This window comes from Idiotropiscis lumnitzeri, chromosome 8, assembly GCF_059441095.1.
Source record: "Idiotropiscis lumnitzeri isolate Australia: NSW breed Sydney's pygmy pipehorse chromosome 8, RoL_Ilum_1.0, whole genome shotgun sequence".
NCBI lineage: Eukaryota > Metazoa > Chordata > Actinopteri > Syngnathiformes > Syngnathidae > Idiotropiscis > Idiotropiscis lumnitzeri.
This window is the reverse complement of record NC_142398.1, coordinates 15,234,542-15,257,041: the sequence shown is the minus strand read 5'-3', so window position 1 is coordinate 15,257,041 and position 22,500 is coordinate 15,234,542. Positions and strand designations below refer to the sequence as shown.

Sequence of the window (22,500 nt, the reverse complement as noted above, 5' to 3'; positions counted from 1 at the left end):
ATCACATCCAATATTATGTCTGCTTGTTTTCTTCCCACAGCAGAAGAAGACAAAAGCCGGCAAGGAGTCCAAGAAGAAGGAAAAGGCCAAGGATTCTGGGAAGGGCAAAGGCAGAGGCAAAGCTAAAAAGTGACTTCTGATGTAAAACAAAGTCGTGTGAACTGTATCCTAACCATGACCACTTCCTGCCCCTTTTCAATTTTTTAAAAAACCTCTCAAGCATGATCATATAAGCTCACCTCATCATGTCTGTGTGCGGTGGAGGAGGAGATGTAGGGGTATTCAAAATCATGGAACTGCTGCTTTAAAGAGTAACAACATTGCAATGATGCTTTTGGCCGCTCTCTTTGCATTCATCTTTTTCTTGTAAATTGCTTATTTGTTGTAAAATAGAAAGATATGCCATTTGAGTATTTTTTTTTGGTGAAAATGTATATTTTAAGATCCAAATGTAAAATACTGTATGGTCATGATGCTCATAATAATGGATCAATCGCTTTCCAAATTCAAGTTGGAGCAAAAAATGTCTTCCATTCCAACAGGAATGATTTTGTAGCGAAAACATGTTCGGCTCAAGCTCATTATCATTAGCTCTCATTCACACAGAAATCACATTTTTTGATTTCCCCAGCATGTCATATGAACAAGACAAGTGATGATGTCACAGCTTTGAAGACGAGCTGGCCTGCATTCATTTGTTTCCCCATTACACACTGCAAATGCATAATGCATGACCTCAAGATCACTGGCGCCATCCTCGGATGTTTAAGCTTCTCCAGCCATAAATAACACGAAGGGCTCACTCACCGCTTGACTGCTGTTAGCCGAGTCAGCCATCACTCTTGTTGTCCGCAGTAAACCATGACACTTCATCTTCACCTCATCCACAATGTTAATGCAAAAAACTATTTGTCCAGTGCCACGTGCCATCACCCTCTCAAGAACTTCGACAAATAGAAACAGCCCGGATCGTAAAGGTGATGGAGCCCATGCTGTGTGTCATACTGTTTTACAGGGGCAGACCAAAAGTGCTTGCCTCTTAACTTTTATTGTATAAAAGCCACGAGCATCTGAACGCATACATGTACATACATCATTGTCAAAAGTAAAATATCAGGTGCCTTATGCGGTATAAAAAAAAAAGGAAATGTAGCTGTAGTCTTATTACACATGTAATGGTATAAAAATAAACCTGTACATATTAAACAAATGTATGATCAAATACTTATTTTCTGCTCATTTAAGGTAGCATTTTTCTTCAAGTCAAACATGTAATAAAAAAAAAAGAATATGAACGTTGCTGCTTGTGGTGTGATTTGTAAAATGGATGGACAAATATGGGCACCATACAGGATATGTACAACATGACCATGTCACAATTTGTCTTTTCAGTGTTCACATTTACATTACTTACATTTGGTGTTGAAACAAAAACGTCCAACATTGTATTTGAAAATTGGGGTGGATGTTCCACAGAAAATGGGTGTTAAATGTCTGAGCCTGTTACATTATAGCGTGCCCTTGACCAAACTTAGATTTATTGGGTAATCGCTTACAATTCTGAATGCTGTTTTATTGCACACTAATTTCTTGGCAAAAATGTTTTGTTGAAAAAATAATCACAATTTCAACTTGCTTCATCTTTGTTTTGACATGAGTTTTATGGCAAACATGATGCATTTTAGTAATTTGGCGTCACATTTCCATTTCATTTGGACATTTTTTTTTCCAATAACAATACACAAACTGTCTTTCACAAGTGAGCTGACACAATGTGGAAGAAAGACAGCAACGGGGTGAGGAGTTTTATTGTTCTTTCAGGTTGTGCTGATTATGTCAGCCGCTGAGAGAGAGAGAGAGCTGGCTAGCTAGCTCCTGGCCAATGAATACATTAAAAACACGGTTACAAATCAAGAGTGTAACTTTCTTGACAGTCCGTCACCTTTACATCAGAAAAACTGCAAGTGCATGTTTTCTGGAAAATAAGGAGTTGGTGGGGAAAAAGTGGCTGTCCCGCTCTAACAAGGCCAGCAGAACGATTTTGATCATGACTGTCACCGCTGGAGGGGATCGGGATGTCAGCACTCATGAAATGAGGCTGAGGAATTATTGTCCTCATTGTAAAAGTCCCCTCGCACTTCAGCTTTGGTCCTTTCAACTCGCTGGGCCTTCTGGTATTTTCTCACATTTTGACCACCACCACACTTGCTCCTGCCCGGCCCAGACACAGTGGCGCCACCTAGTGAACGCAAGAACCACTTCAGCAGCACATCATAGCTACCCGGAACATTCACTCATTCATTCGTTTTCATTCTCAATACTAATTACACCAAAATGCAAATGCAACTCTTCTGTTTTGTTTTTTTTTTTTTTGCTTTCTTTTTTCATGAGTACAACTAAAAATCTAAGGTCCGTTTATCTCAAATATTGGTGCTAAAGCAGTGTTGGCCAGCACTTCTCCACATACATATTATTATTTACAAATTCACACTTCCCTGTGTGTAATCGACAATGATGAATTGGTTTTGTGCAGTTTATGCACAAAAACTGCCGGGGACGAAATCGCAAAAAGGTCAGCCTCGATTCCATCCTGAACTTACCCTCGTGATCTGTCTAGTATGCGCCTGAGTGACTTGGCAGGAGGGCAAGGAAACATTGAGCACACTTTGTGGCAATCGTGTGTGTTTGTGTACCTGAGACCACTCATTGGTTTGAGGGTCATAAGCTTCCACCGTATTGAGATACATTTGGCCATCGTAACCACCGACGGCGTACAGACGGTCTCCAAGGAGACAAACGCCGACTGCGTCTCTGCTGATACTCATCGGGGCCACTGCTGTCCACACATCAGTTTGAGGGTCATACCTGTACACACACATATGCATTTAGATTTAGGGCATACCACAAGTTAATCATTGTAGCGGAATAATGGGGGGGTATAATAATATTGTTGATTTTGGAACTGAATTTTTGTGTATGGAATCCAAAGCTGATGTGAATTTTCTCTATCTTGTCAAGGTTTTGAGCTATAGAATCCCTGTTTTCTTAAAAAATAAACTTTGATAATAATAATAATAATAATGAATTAGATTTGGAAGCGCCTTTCAGCATGCAGATTGCAAAATTGCAATTTCTTTTTTTGGTATTAATCAGCAAAAAAATCTAATTCAACCGATTTTTGTTTTTCAAATAGTTCACCAGTGATATAATTATTGGGTCAAATATAAATAGAATGCGACTATGTTTTGTGGTACCTCTCCACACAGTCACTTAGCCGAGAAGCCTGAGACGATGCAGGAGCATCATGACCGCCAATGGCGTACAGGAAACCGTGCCACGTGGCCACGCCCACACCCCCGCGCCGTTTCGCCATGGGAGCACAATCGCTCCACCTGGAGATGAAGGTCAGCCGCTTAAAATCCATCAGAGAGGTAGAAACCATCGAATGGCAGCAAATAGAGAATAAAGCGGAGCATGCAGACTGACCTGTTGGTGTGAGGGTCAAAACACTCCACTGAACGCAGGCAGGAGGAGCCGTCACGACCTCCGACTGCATATAATCTGCGAGAAAAAAAAACATTGTTATTATTGGGGACCAATAGTGACCCCTAAACTCCAAAGTTCAGGCAGCAACACAAGGCATTGAGCAGGTAACAAGCACACACACATACACACACATTTGCACACAAACGCTGTACAACTCTCCGAAGAAAACACTTGCTCCTCTGTTAATTATAATCTATGAAGCCTTTTTCAACTTTTCAACTCTCGGAGGAACATAACAAGCAAGGGAAGCATTTTGCAATTCTAATAATTTCTCTTGTCAGCTGGTGCTGGGGAATTTTGGAGACAACAGAGAAGGTTCAATCGTAGAATCCCTCATTGGGGTGCATGGCAGCAAAAAAAAAAATATTTCTGGGAAGATGCTGTTGAGATTTTTTTGGATAAGCAGCAGCAGAATGTTCATTTGTCACCAGCTACCAGCAGCTTGTTGGTCATACTGGGTGACTTTGGCTCAGTTGGTAGAGCGACTTCCTCAGTGACCGAAGGATTAGCTGTTTGAATCTTGGCTGTTTTTTTTTGTTTTTTTTGCTGCTGGTCATGCTTGTCGGTCACACCATCATGGATACACATCAAAACCATTACATATGTTTTTTCATCATTTTTTGGCCGGTACGACTAATACTCTAAAGTGACTAAAACTCCGGAAAATACGGCATATAATGTATTTTACCCAATAACTTACTTGCTATTAAGTACTGCCACTCCCACAGTGCTTCTGGGTGTGGCCATGCTGGCAACAAAGCTCCATTGGCGAGCTTGTGGGTCCCACCTAATAAATATAAAAAGAGCAACAATCTCATTTCATGGCTTCATCAGAAAACATAAAATTCTCGCTCACCTTTCTACTGTACTGAGGTAGCTCCAACCGTCATGTCCTCCTACTGCGTACATCGGCCCTTCAAGGACGGCGACACCTGCAACAGCCCATCACATACGCTTTATGCGGGACTGATTGAGAGCATTCATACAAGCTCAAAAACCCACAGCCGTTTAGGAGCGCACGTGGTTTTATTTTCTATGTCCACACGCATATGGTACTGGTGTGCAGAGTTTAGAACATGTTGACACCTCCACACTTATAGGCTGTAGATATCACTACATCTGTTCCGCCAGATGTGCCCTCAACCTCTTCCCCCTCACACTTCCACAAGCACTCATCCGAGAAAAGAGCAGCAGCAGGCTTTATTGTACGCGTGATTGTACCGGTGGGCTTGCAGGTTTGGTTTAATCCCCCCTGCGGGAGTGTCCTTGAACACAATACAGACTCTCTGACTGCTGAGGTGCGACGCGACCTCAAAGCAACCTTTGACTGTGACAGGAATGTAAGACAATCTGTCAGGTAAACGTTTTTCTATTTGAGATTGTATCGCCTTGAGATGCGTGACCACCTTGCGGGTTCTTGGACAAATGCGTAGGCGCAATGTGAAAGGGCCTTCAGACAGCTTTCCAAATGTTTTCAAATTCACCAATAAAGATATTGCAGAGGGAAATTGAAAATCGAAAAAGGGTTAATGAACTTAGTTTCTGTGGTCTTGTAAGTCCATTTGAGTTCCTCACCTAGACCGTGTCTGTGTGTTGATATGGGTTTCATGACACTCCAGGTCTTGCACTCAGGGTTGTAGCACTCCACCGTGTTGAGGGTCTTGAGTCCATCTCGACCCCCCACCACGTAGAGGCGGCCATCCAGGACGGCGACGCCAAACTGCAGCCTCCGACCGCTCATGGTCGCCACCTGCTTCCACGTGTCTCGCCGAAGACAATACTGCTCAATACTAGTAGCGCCTACAGGAAGCCACAGGCAGTTTTAGTTATATAGCACGTTTCATACACAAGACACACAAAGACAATACCTACAAGCATTTACAAACAACTGTTAACAATCCAAAGGAAAGCAGAAAAAAAAGTGGCTTACAAAAATTACTAACACAAAACGTACATTTAAAAGTAAAGTAACAAAATATCTAAAAGACAGAAAAAAGAACTAAAATTATTTAGAGGACCTAAATCAAAGATTTGAGAAAATAGCCACGTTTTAAACCTGGATTTAAAATCATTAACACTCGAGGCTGACTTCAATTCAGTTGGCAAGCTTATTCCATTTGTGTGCAGCATAACAGCTAAATGCAGCTTCACCATGTTTACTTTGAACTCTGGGCTCCACTAACCTGAGTTGACAGACCTCCGAGCTCGACTGGGTTTGCATCCAATCAACATTTCTTGACTGTAGTCAGGACCCAAACCATTTAGTGATTTATACACCAGAAGCAAATTTTTTAAATCTATTCTACAGCAAATTGGAAACCAGTGTAAAGCCTTTAGGACTGGCGTAATATGTTCTGATCTCTTTGTTATGGTCAGCGGCGTCCTGAATGAGCTGCAACAGTGTGATGCTTTTTTTTGAACGAGTCCAGTCAGAAGAGCGATGCTGGGGAACATGCTTTTTTCCCCACTGTACTAAAATAAAGTGTAATTGCACATCCACTCCAGTAGTTGGCAGTGGCGCTCTCCTTCCCCATTGAGCGCAGCGAGTATTAAGGTGATGGCGTCGGTTTGTTTTGCAATGAAAATGCTATTATTTAAAGTCGCGGTGGATAGTGGATGGTGGTGGGGCGCAAATTGTCTCCTTCTTGCGAGGGGGGGCGTAACAGAAAATAATTGAGAAGCACTGTGACACAAAATGTTGATTGAACTGCTGTCATTTGGGGACATTGATAGATTTGTGAATTGTGATGTGTTTGCTTAGATAATATCAAGGAAGGAGCTATTATATATAAAATATATAATCACTCATGTGTCATAAATAAACCCTTTACAAAGCACTGACTCCCACCCCAAAACAACAGGAATGATCGCTATTAAATCTGACGACGCACATGGGTCGTATTTGCCGCTAATCAAGCTACCTTTTGTGGCGTCCATCCCGCCAACAGCAAACATGGCCCCAACTGTGGCCTTGCGGGGTCGTGTGCGCGGGCTCTGAAGCAGAGGCCGACGGTGGGGCAAGAGATGGTACTTCATTCCCTCCATCAACAGCCGCTGGCAGTCCACGCTGTCTCTGAGCACGGGGCTGGTCTCCAGGTCTGCTAAGAACTGAGCACACACATGCGATTAGAAAGCAAAGCAGACCACACTAAATAAGTGTCTGTGAGTTCGTGTTAAATAGAAGCAGTCCTTTGAGACATTCGATGACAAACACGCACGTGCACACGCTGATTAAACATGCTGGATCGCTAATCGAGCCCCCACATCTCATCTGCGATGTCATATCATAGAATTTCCCCCCCTTCCTCTCGCTCTCTGGAGAACACACACATGCGTTGGTTAGATTGCACCAAACTTGAAACAAACCAACCACCTGGGTGCAGCCTGTGGCCGTCAATCACCCGTCGATATTTGTGTCATTGAACATTATCGCGTACATATGGCCAACGCAACAACTCGGTAATCTGCAATCCTCGCCGCAAAAAAAAAAAAAAAAGAAAAATGCCTCCAAAATGAATTGAACGTGGTTACTGAATAAAATCAATTTTCAGAGCGTACAGCAGCAGGCAAGCAATATGGATAAGCAGCTTACACCCCGGGGAGAATCCTTCAATTGAGCTCGCTCGGTGAGAGACACATTAGGGGGGGCCTCCATTTGCTGTGTGTGTGTCATAAAGGAGGACAGAGACACACGCCGACACACACAATCCCGGTAGATGATGATGACACATTTGAGATGATGCAAAGTTTTATGCGGAATTCTGACCTACGATAATTCCATCTTGTAGCCTATTTGACGCTTCCTGACATGTAATAAACGACCAGAAAAAAGATTGATGTTTGTAGCCTGACAGCAGATTGTTCTATTTACGTCCGACAAAATCTACACTGAATGCCTAAAATGGTCTGTGTGTGTGTGTGTGTGTGTGTGTGTGTGTGTGTGTGTGTGTGTGCTTGAGGTGATCAACTGCATCCTCTTAATGAGACAACTTGCTAATAGAGTGATGAATATGCCAGCGTTTCTTTTCTCCACATTTGATTGCCAATTTACAAGTCCTGATGATGCTTAATGTCAATCCATTTGCCACTTTAACTCAGCGAAGGTTCCCATGAAAAAGCTTTCCGACTATCGTTTTGTCTGCTGTGTCTGCAATCTATCTTGCAGCAACTTGTGACTGGGCCAATGTGATATATTTGAGGTGTGAGGAGATAAACTGAAAAGAGGGACACGGGTCGCTCAGTCGTGGTTTGCCTCCGCTGCAGAGATTAGCGAATTTACATGGGTTTAAGAGCGATACCACACGTTATCAAGTCTTACAAAGTGTTTGTATTTGTGCATTGAATGCCCTGGGCTGTAACCGCATTTAAACGTCGGCACACAAAATGACGAGGCCGCATTAGCAAGAGAGGAGGAAGACAACATTAGGAAAAACATGCGTCATGTCCTAAATATACAGATAGATGGATGGATGGATAGTTTGATACCTAATTCATCCCATAAAGGAAATTATACTGTCACATTTATGTAAAAATAACTACAAATAACAAAGTAAGATGAAAAATAAGCAAAAAACAGCAACATTTGGGGGGAGCAAAGGAAAATGTAGATCGAATTTAAGGAGGAAAAAGGGAACAAATAAGAGGTTTAGAGTGTTGCCTTTTAATGGATAAATATGTTCCAATTACGTCACAGCAGTAGCCATAAGAATAGTACAACGGAAACTTATAATAGTGACAGTGCTATGACATATCGATGAATTAAATTATAGGATGTAACCATTTTATGTACATTTTTTTTGAACAGGCATAGTATCTACAGTATGCTTGGACATTCCACATTGAAGTCAGTTTGAAGACCGAGTACGCGCCCATGAATAGAGATGGTGTAAACAATATAAGCTGAAGTGTGTCTGTTCATTTGGATGATATAGAGATGGCTGGAAGGAGAGAGAAGTAAAACTGGAGTGTCCAAACATCAAAAAGACCAAAGTGACGACATCAAAGAGGGCGAAATAAATACGATACATCACATTTCAAAAGACATCTTGCTTTGTGTCTGCAGCGTGAATTTTTCAAGATCAACTTCAAAACCTTTCCTGTAAGGAAAGCTTCCATGGATAACATTGACACAGATTTATGCATACTTGTAATAATTATTATACATGAAAATATGAAAACGTAAATACTGTTTCCTAATAGCAGGAGAAACCGGTTTGTAATTTGTTACCCGAACAGAATATTCAATTTTAATGTCAATGATCTAATGTCTTTACGTGGACCAGCACCCCTCAAGGCTGTGATTGTTTTCCTTCCTTTCCGACACCCTTCATTTTCCTTATTGGCTGAATAAAGTCTATCGAGACATTTCACGTTCAATTAAGAGTGATTCAGTCGCAATTAAAATCACACAGTTCTCGCAGTGCAACTCTCACCTGTGGCTGCAGCAGTGGCAGTCGGACATGAGCGAGAAGTAAAGGCAGGTGACGTTGTCGGGCGGCCACGTCGTGATGCGCCCAGGTGAGCAAAGCGGTTACCACCGTCTCTTCATCCGGAACGTTCATGTCATCAGACATGAGCAGCCGCTCCATCTCATCCGCTGGAAGCAGCATGAACTCTTGGCCTCCAACCACCTCCAAAAAGTGTTCCTGGGGTGACAACGGAGGCATGGATGAAGACATTGGGAGACTCAAAATAAGAAGGGGAAAATCATGGCTCACCTAACGTGATTGGATGTTACCTGAGCCCTCAACACGACATTGTTAATTGTACATGAAAAATAAAGTGATTATTTTTTTTTACTTCGGAAAATTAGTAAAGTATCCCTTTAAGCGCCTCTAAATATAGAGATGAAGTCGTGGGCACCCACCAGGGTGAAGGTGTGAGCAGCCCTCTGCAGGTCATGGCAGCCCTGAGCGTTGGCGTAGGAGCTAATGCCGAGGCAATTGGAGGGGTGGAGCTGCTTGAGGAGGAAGGAACAGCAAGCTTGAACTGCAGAAGACAACTGCAGCAGACAGGAAACGGACAGCAACGACTCAATGGTGTCCTCCCTCAACTCCAGACGCCCTGAAGACGCAAAGATGTGGATGACAAGCATGACAAAAGCAGGAGGGACGTGTCAAAAAAAAAAAAAAAACGTTTTATGATATCTGGGTTCGAGTGGAGTGCGGATTGCTACCCAAAAACAAACAATTGCGAGTGGTGTTAAAAAAAGGCGAAGAACCTCGACCCAACACCATACATTTCCAAACACCTTCAAGATCCATTTTCAAAATAATACAGGTATAATAAAAAATGAAAATTTCATCTGTGTCATATGCCTGGATTGTATTAAACAATATTAAGGAAACAATCTTTTACGCTATTCTAAATGGATCCTGGTACAGGCAATTTATATTATAAATCGACTTTACAATCTGATTAACTATATTACGCATATATAACATTCAATATGCACGTATTGTAATGAAATAGGAAATGAATGATAATGAATGTGGGACTTTTTTGTCAAAATGTGAATAAAAAGAGGGATGATGATGATGATGATGATGATGGTAAAAAAAAAAAAAAACCTCCAGCAATCAATCAATCAGTCTTCATACATAAAAAGTACCTCAAAGAACGAGCAAGGAAACTAAAGAAACCCAATCCCGCTGAAACACATCTACAGTTGCACATAGACACGGAAATCCACCCACCACCATCGCCCCCCACGCACCTACTTTCACACAAAAACATCCAATATGCAAGAGAGTACAGCGCTCTTTTACGACCAGAAATTTGCTGAACCAAAAGATCCGACAAATCATGACGCAGCAATGTGCAAAATGCAAGGCTGCAGTTGAAAACAAATGGTACCTGTGTATGCATACTGCACCAGGATCCACAAAGCATCCGGGTCAACACCCTCCATCTTCACCTCATCTTGTTTGGCCTCCCGCACATCGCTGGTGAACATGGCCGCAAAGTAGTCGGACACAGATGACAGAACCAGCCTGGGAGAGGAGAGAAGAGATACTATCAGTCCAGGAATCGCAAATTGTCGCCATCAGAAAATGTTCATTAACAGTGCGACGTGTCGTCAGTGTAATACAAATAAAATATGTCCAACGTGGTTGGTATCAAAAATATGTCTGAAGGTTTTGTTACTAAGGTGATTTTCGAAGTTAATTAATGGTTTACTGCACACGACTGTAATAGTAATTCATCATTTTAGCTTTGAATATTTCCCATCGAGAAAATAAAGATAAAGAGAACCGTTCTCATCCTCTTCCTACAGCACTCTTGAAAGCAACTAAGCAAAGTTTGGATCTTATGTTATGCAAATGAGCTACTGCTCACCCCTCCCCCTCTGCTGCAGGGTGTGCCAATGCGAGCGACAATTTTGCGTTATGATGATGTAATGGTTAGCACTTAAAGACGATTAATTGCCGATTTTACCAGTAACATGCACACCTTGATTTAATCAACAGGTGGTTGGTTGGTTGGTACAGCACATGTTTCGCATACGCTAACACGCTAAATCCTCACGTCAGCCGTAAAAATTTGCGAACAGAGAAAAGGGCTGAGAATATACTGTGGCATTTGCGGTGAAACGGAGATGAGCGGTAACCGGTCGAGCCTGCGAAAATTAACGGTGAATGTCGGCCGTAACTAACAGCCCTTCCCAAAAAAAAAAAAAAAACATCCAGCAAGTGTTTCGCTTAAGCCTTCATCCCACTGACACGCTTCTTTGCCCCCAGCCAGAGACTCACTCATCCAATCACAAATCACACTCAGACACATTCATTGCCTCACAGGCAGTCTGAATTTATCGAAGTCGAGGAGGAATCCACATAACACAGTCAGTAGCAGGGTCACCCCAATATTTTATTCAAATCATTCCCTCCTCTGGTGATTTTTTGGGGAGTTAGACTTTTACAATTTCCGACTGCCTGCGAGGCAGTGAAAGTGTCCGAATGAGTGAGTGGAGGCGTTCCGCGACGGCATTGGGCATATCGTCACTATCGGGCGGAAACCTCCTATGTCCGAATCTGGCCCATTTTATATTTTTTTCACAGATCAGCTCTTAGCTGTCAGGTCTATTATTTTTACACCTTCAACCAAACCTTAAGTGTTGAAAATTGATTGCATTCTTCGACACGGCCAACCCCTGCCATTTGGACAATAAAATCAGTGACTTTATTTTCACTTTTGGATGCAGCATTTCAATACACATCCACCAAATTATTATTAGTGTGCAGGTGGATCGCATTTAAGCAAAAATCGAAACATTTTATTATTATAGACACGTTTTCGGAAATTACTAGCCCACAAAAAAAAAAATACTCAGTTGTTAAACTTCAAACTTTACGGATGGGCATTGTGCAGATAATCAACAAGTGACTTTTCCGTGATGTCGCCTTGAAACGAATCCTTGTAACAACATGTCATGAAATTTGAACCTATTTCATGGTAAAATATATATATATATTCACTTATATTTCTGTGTTCTCTTTTTTTTGTCCTACCTGTGCGCAGGTATCCGTCTGTCTCCAGCCACCAGCGTGACATCACACAACTGCCGACTCCTCAAGTAGCCCTCCATCTTGCGGAACGTGACGTCAGCGTGGGACAGCGCGGTGAATAAGCCCTCCTCTGGACATGCACACGGCTCCATCGACACACATGAAGACAGCGTGGCACTGCTGTTTGATGTCCTGCGGCCGCATCAATTAACGCACACACACACACACACACACACATGGACAATCATATCTGAGCTGAACCAGTTGCCTTGTCTTCCACATATGAATCTTTGCCAAACGAGCACTTCACATGTTAACAAGGCGGGGCCTATAAAAGCAGAAGCAGACAAAAGCTCTTCAATGGTCGACTTATGAACGGTAAAAGCCGGCATAAATTTAGCCCGCTTAAAAGTTAAACTGATGAAAAAAAAAAGCCTTTATGACACATTAACATGCTGTGCTCCTTAACATTCTACCCACTTCCCTGATATGGTTCGCAATAGGAAGCAAGCAAGTAGACTTCTGTGCGAATGATGAAGCGCAGGCCTGTCCCAATTCCAGCTGAAGTGATAAAATAAATGCGTGCAGGTCACAGATAAGAAATGAAGTATAGCTGCCAGGCGAATCATCAACCATCATGGCTCCCGAGGCAGCATTTAATTGATGGGAGTGTTTTTAATTTCGTGGCCTTAGCACCAAGTGATGAAAAATGAACTGATGTCACCTTTGGGGGTAATCGCAATGCAAAAGCGAGAACCTACAGAACTAAAAAAAACATTACAACTGGATTACATGTAAATCAATTTTAGCTAGCGTAATCTGATGTTTTCTGGGGCCTCGTATCGTATCTTTTCCAACTGCAGCACCAAGATCACGCCGCACTGTCGTCATTCATCATGATAACCGAGCGTTGGTCACCAAAGCTCAACCATCATGTGCTTTTACAAACACTGCTTCAATCCACCCATCCATCAATCTTTTATAGCGCTTATCCTCACTAGGGTCGCTACTCCAACGTATTAAACCTCGATTGCTTACCACTTACCCTCTTAAACCCTGTCTTTAAAGGTGACGGGAAAAAAAAAAATCAATGTTTGTATATTTACAAGCAAGCCCATGAATGCTTCTAAATGGCAGCCGCCAGCAGTCGAGCTGACTACTCCACACGGAGATTTATCAACTGAATGGCAGTGAACTTTTACAGCTGCTTTCAGGGAATGGCTTCAACTTTTACTGGTTTGTTTCACACTCACTGCTCTCATTAACTCTTTCAAATAATAACGGGGCTTTCAAAAGACGACAATGTTAGCATCTTGTGTGGACGGGAGAGCCTTTGCATGCTCTCCCATCTTCATTTTTACATGTTGAGCATTGTTTAACACAGGTGTGGGCAAACTACGGCCCGGGGTCCACATGCAGCCCATTAAACATATTAATCCGGCCCGCCGGACTTGAAAAAAAATTAAATGAATAAACCTTGTTCATGTTTTATTTTCTAAATTCTGTGGTTTTTCAAAGACATATATTGTAATGCTTTTGTTCAATTTCATTTAAAATTAAATGTCGTTTTTTCTCCCCGATGAAATTAGGTTACCAAAACACTCCATCCATCTGCTTCTGGTCCGGCCCCTCTGTCAAATTTTAGAACCCATTGAGGCCCGTCAATCCAAAAGTTTGCCCACCCCTGATTTAACCCATATTCACTCTTTTCCAATTCAGCACTTTTTCCCCCCATCATCTGCCGATATAATTTCCTCACTTTGCCATTTTAAACCTCTCCCGGTGACCAAAACTAGCGTTCTGGTGCGTGCGTGCGTGCGTGTGCGCGTGTCTCCAGACAGATGGTGGGGTTAAATACTGCCCCGGGAGATGCTTTGAAGTGGGCAAAGGCTGCCTTCCAGTTCCCCCTAAATTGAGCCTGGCAGGCACTCAGTTTGAAGAGGGAGAGAGTCTGTGGCAAATCAAGACCATTCCAGACTGTGATTCCAAACTAGTTTACACACACACACACACACACACCCCCACCCCTGTTGTTGTGCCACAGAATTTTAACACACGTCCTTGTGATTCATCTTTTAGCCTGATGAGCCTGCAGGTTATCAAGCATTTAGAGTGCCACCACAGTAGTAGAACATAATCAGATCACACCATGTTTTCTTACAAATTAGATTGTAAAGGGGGAAGGTGAGTCCACACTGGGGCTTCAACAAGCATTCTAAAAAAAATCCCCCCCCAAAAAATCAATCTATTCACCTACCCTACTACTCTATATAGCTCTCAGAAAATGACCGACAGACATGTAGTCACATCTCAGTGTTGGTATGGCAACCGCAACATGTGCAGGAACAAGGCTACAGTATATGCCTGCACAATACCCACACAACCTCGATTCACGTTCATATCATGATTTCCTTTTTCTCTGGTGTGACCTGATTGCGTTATACAATACACGCACGCATCTATCACATTTCTCCTTGTGTTACACTCCTCTGCCCTAATTTAAAAAAAAAATGTGGAGTATATATGAAAACAGCTTGAAACAGACCGCTTTTGTCAGTCAGCTATCTGATGTAACACAGCCAGACACAAACATATCATTAATTTATCTTCTATTCATCCAATCAATTAATAAAAGGTATACATTTGGTTAAGCTAAAGATTCAATGGAAATTGTTCAGAAACTGAACACACTGACCTCCACGTGGATGCATCACACGTATGAATAGTGAGGAACCTCTTTCAGTTACATGACTGCTTATTAAAGAAATGATGTCCTTGAAGCTACACGCAAGCCTTGGTCCATCATGTTCATTTGCAATTCATTCTAAAATTGTGTGTGTTTGAGAAAAGCCTCATCAGGGGGGATGTGGACTGGAGGTAAGCGTGGTGCACAATCTGTTGGAAAGGTGCTCCATCTTCCTGTCAGTCAGTGTTTATTGAGTGGTCCTCCACCACTGCATCATGTCTGCACAGCCCCAACTGGCTCACTTCCATTGCACTTTTTGCAAGGCCTCGGTCGACTCACCTGTTCTTTGTGATCCGGAATTGGTGTGCACTAAAACAACCATAAAATAAAGACTCATCCCAACTCTTGTCTGTTACCCCCCCCAAATATGTGAAGTGACTTGTCCCACACTTTTCAGGTAAAAACACCGCCTCCTACCTGCAAGAGCTGGAGTCAGTATCTGGGTGATTATTGTTGTCCTCGGTGTTGGCCGCCGCCGCCGCCTGCCCGTCACGAGCGGAGGTCTCGAGTCTCTCGAGCTGCAGCACCGGGGCCTCACCAGAGGGCTCCATGTTGGAGACCGGGCGAGAACGGCGACGTGGCGACGGAGAAGCCCACGCCGCGGGGGAGCTGCTGCACTCTGGATGGCTCGCGGAGCGAGAGCACGAGATCCCGGTCGCTCCAGCTCCACCCGAGCCGCTCCGACTCCCCGACGAATCAAGAAACTTTCTACTGTTGCAAAGGTTCGACCCGGCGCTGCCGCTCGTCACGAGCCCACCGTGGCAACTCGCGACGCCCGCTGAAGTCGAGCTCTCCTCGTTAAATGAAGAAGGTCCCTCTGGGGAGGAGGAGTGGCCGTCCGACCTCCTCCCGGTCAAGTAGTCTCTTAGCGGCGGAGAGTGTGGCGGAGGCACCGCGGGGTGACCGAACCACCTCCATCGGATCCGGAGGATCTGCTTGACATCGAACTCCTTCCGCGAGGAAGAGTTCGAGCTGCCACCAGACATAGCAGCCAGGGCGCGGGGCGAAGGTAATGGCGAGAGGCGCGCCTGCCGCTCTGTCGTTTTTACAGCGGAGCTCTGAGAAGCTCGCGATCCTCGCTAACGTTAACTGCTCCTGGACTGAGCGGCACCACCAGCAGAAGAGAGAGAGAGCGAGAGAGAGAGAGAGAGGAAGAGAGAGAGAGAGAGAGAGAGAAGGTTGGGTGGTGGTGGGGGGCGGGGGGCGGATTCAGCAGCGTCGGTTCCAAGCATCTCATGCACAAACCCACAAACATTTACTTGAGTGCAAATGAATGACATTTTTGCTTTTATTACTCGACATGACTCTCTTCGACCAGTTTCCTCTAACCTTGACTGAAGGCACATTCAGTGCCCTCCACAATTATGAACAACCCGGTTAAGCCTTGTTAAAACTTAAAAGCCGTAAAATAAATGCATTTTTTCATTATCCCAGAAGCATACTCTCCTAATGAAAATTTTAGAGTTGGTTCACTAGCATTACTGTGAACGACGTTTGTATTACATTAATTACATACGGGCTGTACAATAAAATACAATACAACTTTATTTTTATAGCACATTTGAAAACAGCTGGAGCTTTAACAAAGCACTTTCTGATACAGGTGAATGTTTATATTTGCTTGGATCATCCACTGTGAGATTGATTTGCAAATATTTTCAAGCTTCAAAATGAATCATTTTACTATCCACAACAGTATCATGTCAACTGGAGTGAGTTTTGTGTTACTCCTCCCAATTCTGCCTTTAAAAGTGAAATTGAAATTGAGTTTGCTCCCAGAGTTGGAAGACTTCCTAAATAGTGCGAGATTGAGCTCAGAGTAGAGAGATGCGCTTCCTTTCCGCTTCAGTGCCTCCCTCTCAGTGCTCTTGAGGTACAAAGTGCTGTATTACAAAAGAGGCTTGCATGTTTTTAAAGTCACACACTTCAAATGGCGCGTCCTCTGCAAAATGAAATGAGTTTCTCCTTGCATAGTCCGTTCCCGCCCCCCTCTCTCCTTCACAAACCATTTCTCTACATCACTCATTACATCAGTGGGAGTGGGCCCAGTGGGAAACCATCTCTTCCAGATACCCAAGGCATTCAGCACATCAGCCAGGCGGAACCTGCCATAACCACAGGATGTACACTATAGTTCTAGATGCACTTTCATCAACAGGACGGAAACGACCCACTTGAGCAAAATCAATAAGTCAATATCTGGTCAATATTTATGAAAGTAGATAATCATGTTCTCACACATTGCTGCAAAGTGCAAAGTGCCGCTGCCCTAGATCAGAGCAGGGGTGGGTTCGACTAAGGTTTGGTATTTTTGCAGACATATTCGCTATTTGAGAAGCACTGGACTAATGCAAGATTTCACCAAATTCTATTTAGCTTGTTTCACGGAATTCTCTCGCCGTACAACTTCAAAATAGCCCTTTTTGCTTTATTAAGAGAACGTTTCCGGAAAAGCTTCATTCAATTAATTGCCAATCTGTTGGCACAATGTACGTACAATATCTTGTTCCCGTTCCCTTTCTAAAAATAGAACATTCAACAGACGCCAGGACCAAAGTATACCACTCCCTAATGAAAACGTACTGAAAAGTAGGGCAGTTGGGAATCATATCCAAAAATGTGAACCGCACCAAACTGAACTGAATGCTTTGTTACAAACGACTTTTTTAGTGGAGCTCTCGACAGTATTCGTTGTTCAGCACTTTGACTTGCAAGCGGAAACACAAACACATAACCTCTGCGCTTGCATATTTTGCCAGTAAACAGATGCATCAGGAGTCACATTTGGCAGCATTCCCTGCTCCCGTCTAAACCTGACAAAAGAGCAGTAATATATTGACTGCCACTTGCGCGGCCCCCGAGGAAGGAAAATGCATTTCACATATCAACCGTTTGCTGTTGCAGCTTAAAAGTGACGATGTTAGGAGGTTATATGGATACGTTTATGAGCCTGCTTTTTACATTTGCTTTCTAGCACATGGACACATGCACACGAATGCGCACACACACACACGAACATGCACACATTTATTTTCAAGACCCAAAAGAAATATATGGAAACGGGGACCATGGTTACGTACGCTGTTGCCCTCTTGGCTGTCGTGCTAACATTCACAAGTCAATTGGGCGTGTTTACAAATGTGCAGTACATGCACACATCCAGGAAAATGACATTGAGAGCCTATTTAAATATTTCACACTTGATAATCATTGCATTTATGCAAAGTCAGCCATGCGCATTCAGTGTACAAGCGACACACTTAAATAGCACAGAACAACAAAGAGCATGCACACTAAATGATGGTTTTCATCCATCATCTTTCTTTTTCCCTCTTTCTGTCCTTGTTCTAATCCTCCTTTTTTGCTCCGAGCCAACACTCCTCAATCTCAATCCCACCTTCCATTTCCGCTTCGCCACCCGTGCTATTATGCTGTGGCGCAAAATACTTTGCGGTGAGTGATGGTCTGTGTGTACCACAGGGACTGTGGCGATGCGATTTTTTTTTTTTCAGGTGTGGACCTGCATAGACCACCGAGCCATTTTGCACAACTCATTGCAAATACAGAATGTTGTACCAGCAGACTATTTCTGGAAGCTGTTACCTTGCACTGTTACACAAATCGTAAGGAATTAAAGCTGCTCCTCTGATTATCAATTATTGCACAATTGTAATGGGGAAATTTGCGATATCTTCTCCGGAGTTAACCGAATATGTGATTCCTATCCATACTTAGCTGCCAGGAGCAAATCTATCCTGGGGTACACATTCTCCCTGCCTACTTCTATTTTTTTGTCTAATATGTCCATTGGTATGCAGACAGGTCCGTCCCGGAGACTTTTACTCTGACGAGCAAAGCAAATCATCATCCATCCAAATCGAGAGCCACAGATGGAGGAGTGTGCATGTGTGAATTACAATTACACAGATATGGTGGCACACCAATCAACAGCAAGTTAAAGGCACACACACACACACACACACACACACACTTGGCAACATTTGAGTCTGCGTAAAAAAAAAAAAAAGCGCAGACCACCTCCACAAGTGCATTTTCCCTATTAACTTCCACAACATTGGTCAATTTAGCAAGAACACAGATCAAGGACGGCATCATCGGGGGTGTGTGTGCGTGTGTGTGTGTGTGCTGCACTTCATTTGCATGCAGGGAGTGTATTTTAGCTTTGGATTGTTGTCCTCCGAAGGGAGGAAAATGAAAAGTGGTTGTCATAAGTGCAGTTGCCAGAAGTGTCATGTATTTAGATCGCAAGCGTGATGATAAGTGGTGCGGCATGTTCTCAAGTTGTTTACCTCTTTAATGTTTCCATTCTTTTGATCACCGCCTCTAATGACCTCTTTTAACTTGTCACTCATTCCTTCCTTCATTGCTCTCCATTCCAATGTTGTTTATCAGCTCATTTAGATTTTTTTTTTTGCCATTTTTTCTTTCATTCAATATTTGGTGCAAAATTCACAATTTCTTCACAATGTACAGTGACATTTACTAACATGACAGAAAATAGCATTTTGCCATTAAAACATTAAATTGCAATAATGCAAGGACATTAAAGAGGTTTTGCGAGGGGAGAATTTTTTCAGAAATTTTATAAAACGACTTTCTGTAAAGTATTATTTGATAATTTTGCATTTGTGTAATTGTGTATATGAAAACAATTTTTTTTTAAACCCCAAATGTTTTGCATTTTGTACTAGAAAAGTCGACTGTACACCAAAGTACTTATTTTGGGTCCTTCCTGATGCTGTAATGCACATTGCTGCTGCTGTCCACCGATTTGCATATACGTAGTACAAATGAAGACCATAATTCTAAACTATGCTTTGCGCCCAGAACCCAAAGAGGTCCGTAAGTCGCTTCGACCAAAATACCATTATTGTCGCAGCGCTTTGTCGTTGGCCAATGTCAGCCATCTCTTCGGGGCCTCTTTCAGCTGCGGGCTCGAGGCAATCGGCTTATTTGCCTGCCCTCTTGCGGCGTCTCTGACCACATTGTTAATGAAAAGTACAGCTTCTATAAATCAACGACATCATGCAGCTATTTTAATGACTATGAAGAGGTAATACAAGGCGGATAGTTTACAAATATCCGAGCCAAGGCTCAGTTGTAGTGTCCTACTAAACGCTGCAAGAAACTCTCACAAACAATCCGTAATCGCCCCTTTTGCACGTGAGTGAGGGTGCGTGTGCGTGCATGCGTGCGTGCGTGTGTGTGTGTGTGTGTGCTCACAGGCACTTGTGAGCAGGCCTTTTACAACAGCTGAGGCATCAGGTTTGCAGCTGCGTACAATAGCACCAAACACACAACCTGAATTATTAATGAAAATGAAAACAAGTCCATTTTTTCTTCTTACTGTGCCAGTAATTCTTTCACTTCTTGTCCTTAGCCAGCGGCCGTTTGGCACCTGCACTGCTCTCATATCATGGCTGCAACACTCAACTGGTGCCCAGTTTGGAATATAGCATATGTGCAGTAACTTAGGCGTGCCAACGCTCATACGTGCACAGATGGACGGACAGATGCGGACACACACACACATGCATGAACACGCACACACGTGCACAGTTTGCAAAGAGCTTACAGTATATTTCATCAGCCTCTATCTTTTTCTACTGGTTCCCATCTCTTATGCCAATTTCCCCAGCTGAAAAGAAAAGCACTATGGTATCGGTGTCGTTTCCCTGCTTTTCTCCCCCCCCATTCTGCTGCAGTGCCCTCTTTTCCTGTTCCCTCGCTCTGCAAATGGGCCGAGAGGGAAGTGGAAAACACGAGACTGAGTAACTGAGCAAGAGATGGAAAATGAGAGGGAGCATTTACGGCCAAATAAAGAGCAGGCCTTAAAGAATTTAATCTGCCCCGAAGCAGCAAACCAATCACAGACAGCCTATCGCTCCCACGGAAATGAGAAAGCGATAGGGCCTGCCGCTGACAGGCCGTCCATACTCTGATAAATTATTTGAGGTCAAATACGAGTCTAAAGACTCTAAAATGTTCCCTATCAAATGCCAAAACCAGAGAGAGGGAATCATACATTAGCGGGGAAATTAACATTGTGCCGTACTGAAAAGTTAAAACTTTCCATATTTTACTTCAGTGGATTCTACAAAGTCAAACACAATCTGCTGGTTCATGGACACAGACTTCCAAACCACGTCATCCACCACAAAAATGTTATTATTAAGTTATTTTGTATATGCAATATGAACTGTGGTCTTTATTGATATTCATCATAATTCATTGTATTTCTCTGATTGTACTTAACAGCCAGAAACTTCCACCGTCAGGTGGTTGCATTTCTTGTTCTATGGTTTTCATCACACATTTCCTCTTACAATCTACATTTTTGTGACGTTTACTGTAGCTCCTGTAATAAATCCCCCTCATATGCTCGATTTATCCACAGGAGCAAAAGAAGCACATCGTGCTTGAGAATCAATTTTACATAATACGAGGATGCTGCATTCAAAGTGAGCGGACTTTGTCCACAAGCTCGTTTATAGTTTGGTGTGAGGAAAGTAACCTACGGTCTGTGTACCCTCACCACTGAACTATAAGCCTAAGAGGGGCAGTCATGCAGATGCATATAAAAATAGATGGGGTAGAAATTTAAAGGGGGGAGGAAATTGCATATTTCAGGGTCATCATTGCTGAGAAAATGAACTGGAAGCCACATATTGGACATGTTAAATTAAAAAAATAGCAAAAAATATTGATATAAACAAGGCCAAGGAATAGCTAAAACAGGTGTGGGCAAACTATGGCCCGGGGGCCACATGCGGCCCGTTCAGCGTTCTAATCCGGCCCGCCAAACTTGAAAAAAATTAAATGAATAAACCTCGTTCATGTTTTATTTTCTAAATACTTTCATGTTTCAAACACAGATATTTTGTTGTAATGCTTTTGTTCATTTTCATTTGTAATTATATGTATTTTTTTTTCTCAGATGTGGTGAGGTTACCAAAACACTCCATCCATCTGCTCCTGGTCCAGCCCCTGTGTCAAATTTTAGAACCCATTGTGGCCCTCCAATCAAAATGTTTGCCCACCCCTGGGGTAGATTATAAATCACTTCACGCTATATTGTTCCCTAGTTTCTTCATTTGTATAAAAGGTGGGAAAATTGTGTCCAAATTTTGAAAAACTCCAACACTTGACTTTGTTGAAATGCTTTAAAATGTGTAAAACCTTTGTGACTTACAACATATTAAAGCTTTTTTTTTTAAACTTTATTTTAAAATTAGAATCAAAAATGAAATGCAATCTTTGTCACAGGCAGTCAAAAGGAAATTACTTTGGTGGTGTCATTCCTCACTCAGTGGTTGGGCAACCGCTCCAGGAACCCAAACAATTCTCAGTTTTTTCACATGTCCATTTTAAAATGTGTTCTTACTGCCATTAGGGCATTGGAATAATAACTTCAAACAACAATAAATAGCTTATATTCAATGAAAAACCACAGTAAATTGAAGTTAAATTGACCTTTGGAAAGCTCAGACAAGCTAAAAAGTGAGTGCGAAAGTCACGGGCGGTTTCTTTTATTGCGCTTCTAATAAAAAAATAATCATTGGGCTTCGGCAGCTATCATGACATGAGTGTAAAATGGGCAATGTGGCCTCCAATCACTAAAAGGCAGTTTGTGGCTAAGTGCAGGATAAAAGAAACAGGCAGTTAAAACATGATGAGACTACA

At 42.7% G+C, this 22,500-nt stretch overlaps 2 protein-coding genes across 4 annotated transcripts in view; one reads left to right on the top strand and one right to left on the bottom strand.

The window, feature by feature from the left end:
• rfc1 (replication factor C (activator 1) 1) overlaps positions 1-1,299 on the top strand; it is a 10,245-nt gene extending 8,946 nt beyond the window's left edge. Inside the window, exon 23 of the mRNA XM_088301782.1 lies at positions 41-1,299. Within this exon, the coding sequence (XP_088157908.1) occupies positions 41-133 (93 nt within the window). The 3' untranslated portion in view covers positions 134-1,299. The remainder of the gene's footprint in view (positions 1-40) is intronic.
• Positions 1,030-22,500, bottom strand: part of klhl5 (kelch-like family member 5) — a 25,043-nt gene continuing 3,572 nt past the window's right edge. The window contains exons 1-13 of one of the 3 annotated variants that reach the window (XM_088301784.1): positions 15,214-15,906; positions 12,054-12,242; positions 10,402-10,538; positions 9,413-9,609; positions 8,979-9,191; positions 6,468-6,654; positions 5,122-5,346; positions 4,403-4,478; positions 4,247-4,333; positions 3,487-3,561; positions 3,255-3,392; positions 2,694-2,865; positions 1,030-2,239 (exon numbers count right to left, since the gene is read on the bottom strand). In XM_088301784.1, coding sequence (XP_088157910.1) covers positions 2,183-2,239; positions 2,694-2,865; positions 3,255-3,392; positions 3,487-3,561; positions 4,247-4,333; positions 4,403-4,478; positions 5,122-5,346; positions 6,468-6,654; positions 8,979-9,191; positions 9,413-9,609; positions 10,402-10,538; positions 12,054-12,242; positions 15,214-15,782 — 2,322 coding nt within the window. In that variant the 5' untranslated portion in view covers positions 15,783-15,906 and the 3' untranslated portion in view covers positions 1,030-2,182. Of the gene's footprint in view, positions 2,240-2,551; positions 2,866-3,254; positions 3,393-3,486; positions 3,562-4,246; positions 4,334-4,402; positions 4,479-5,121; positions 5,347-6,467; positions 6,655-8,978; positions 9,192-9,412; positions 9,610-10,401; positions 10,539-12,053; positions 12,243-15,213; positions 15,907-22,500 lie in introns of those variants that run through there. The other 2 variants (XM_088301783.1, XM_088301785.1) reach the window with 2 other exon arrangements.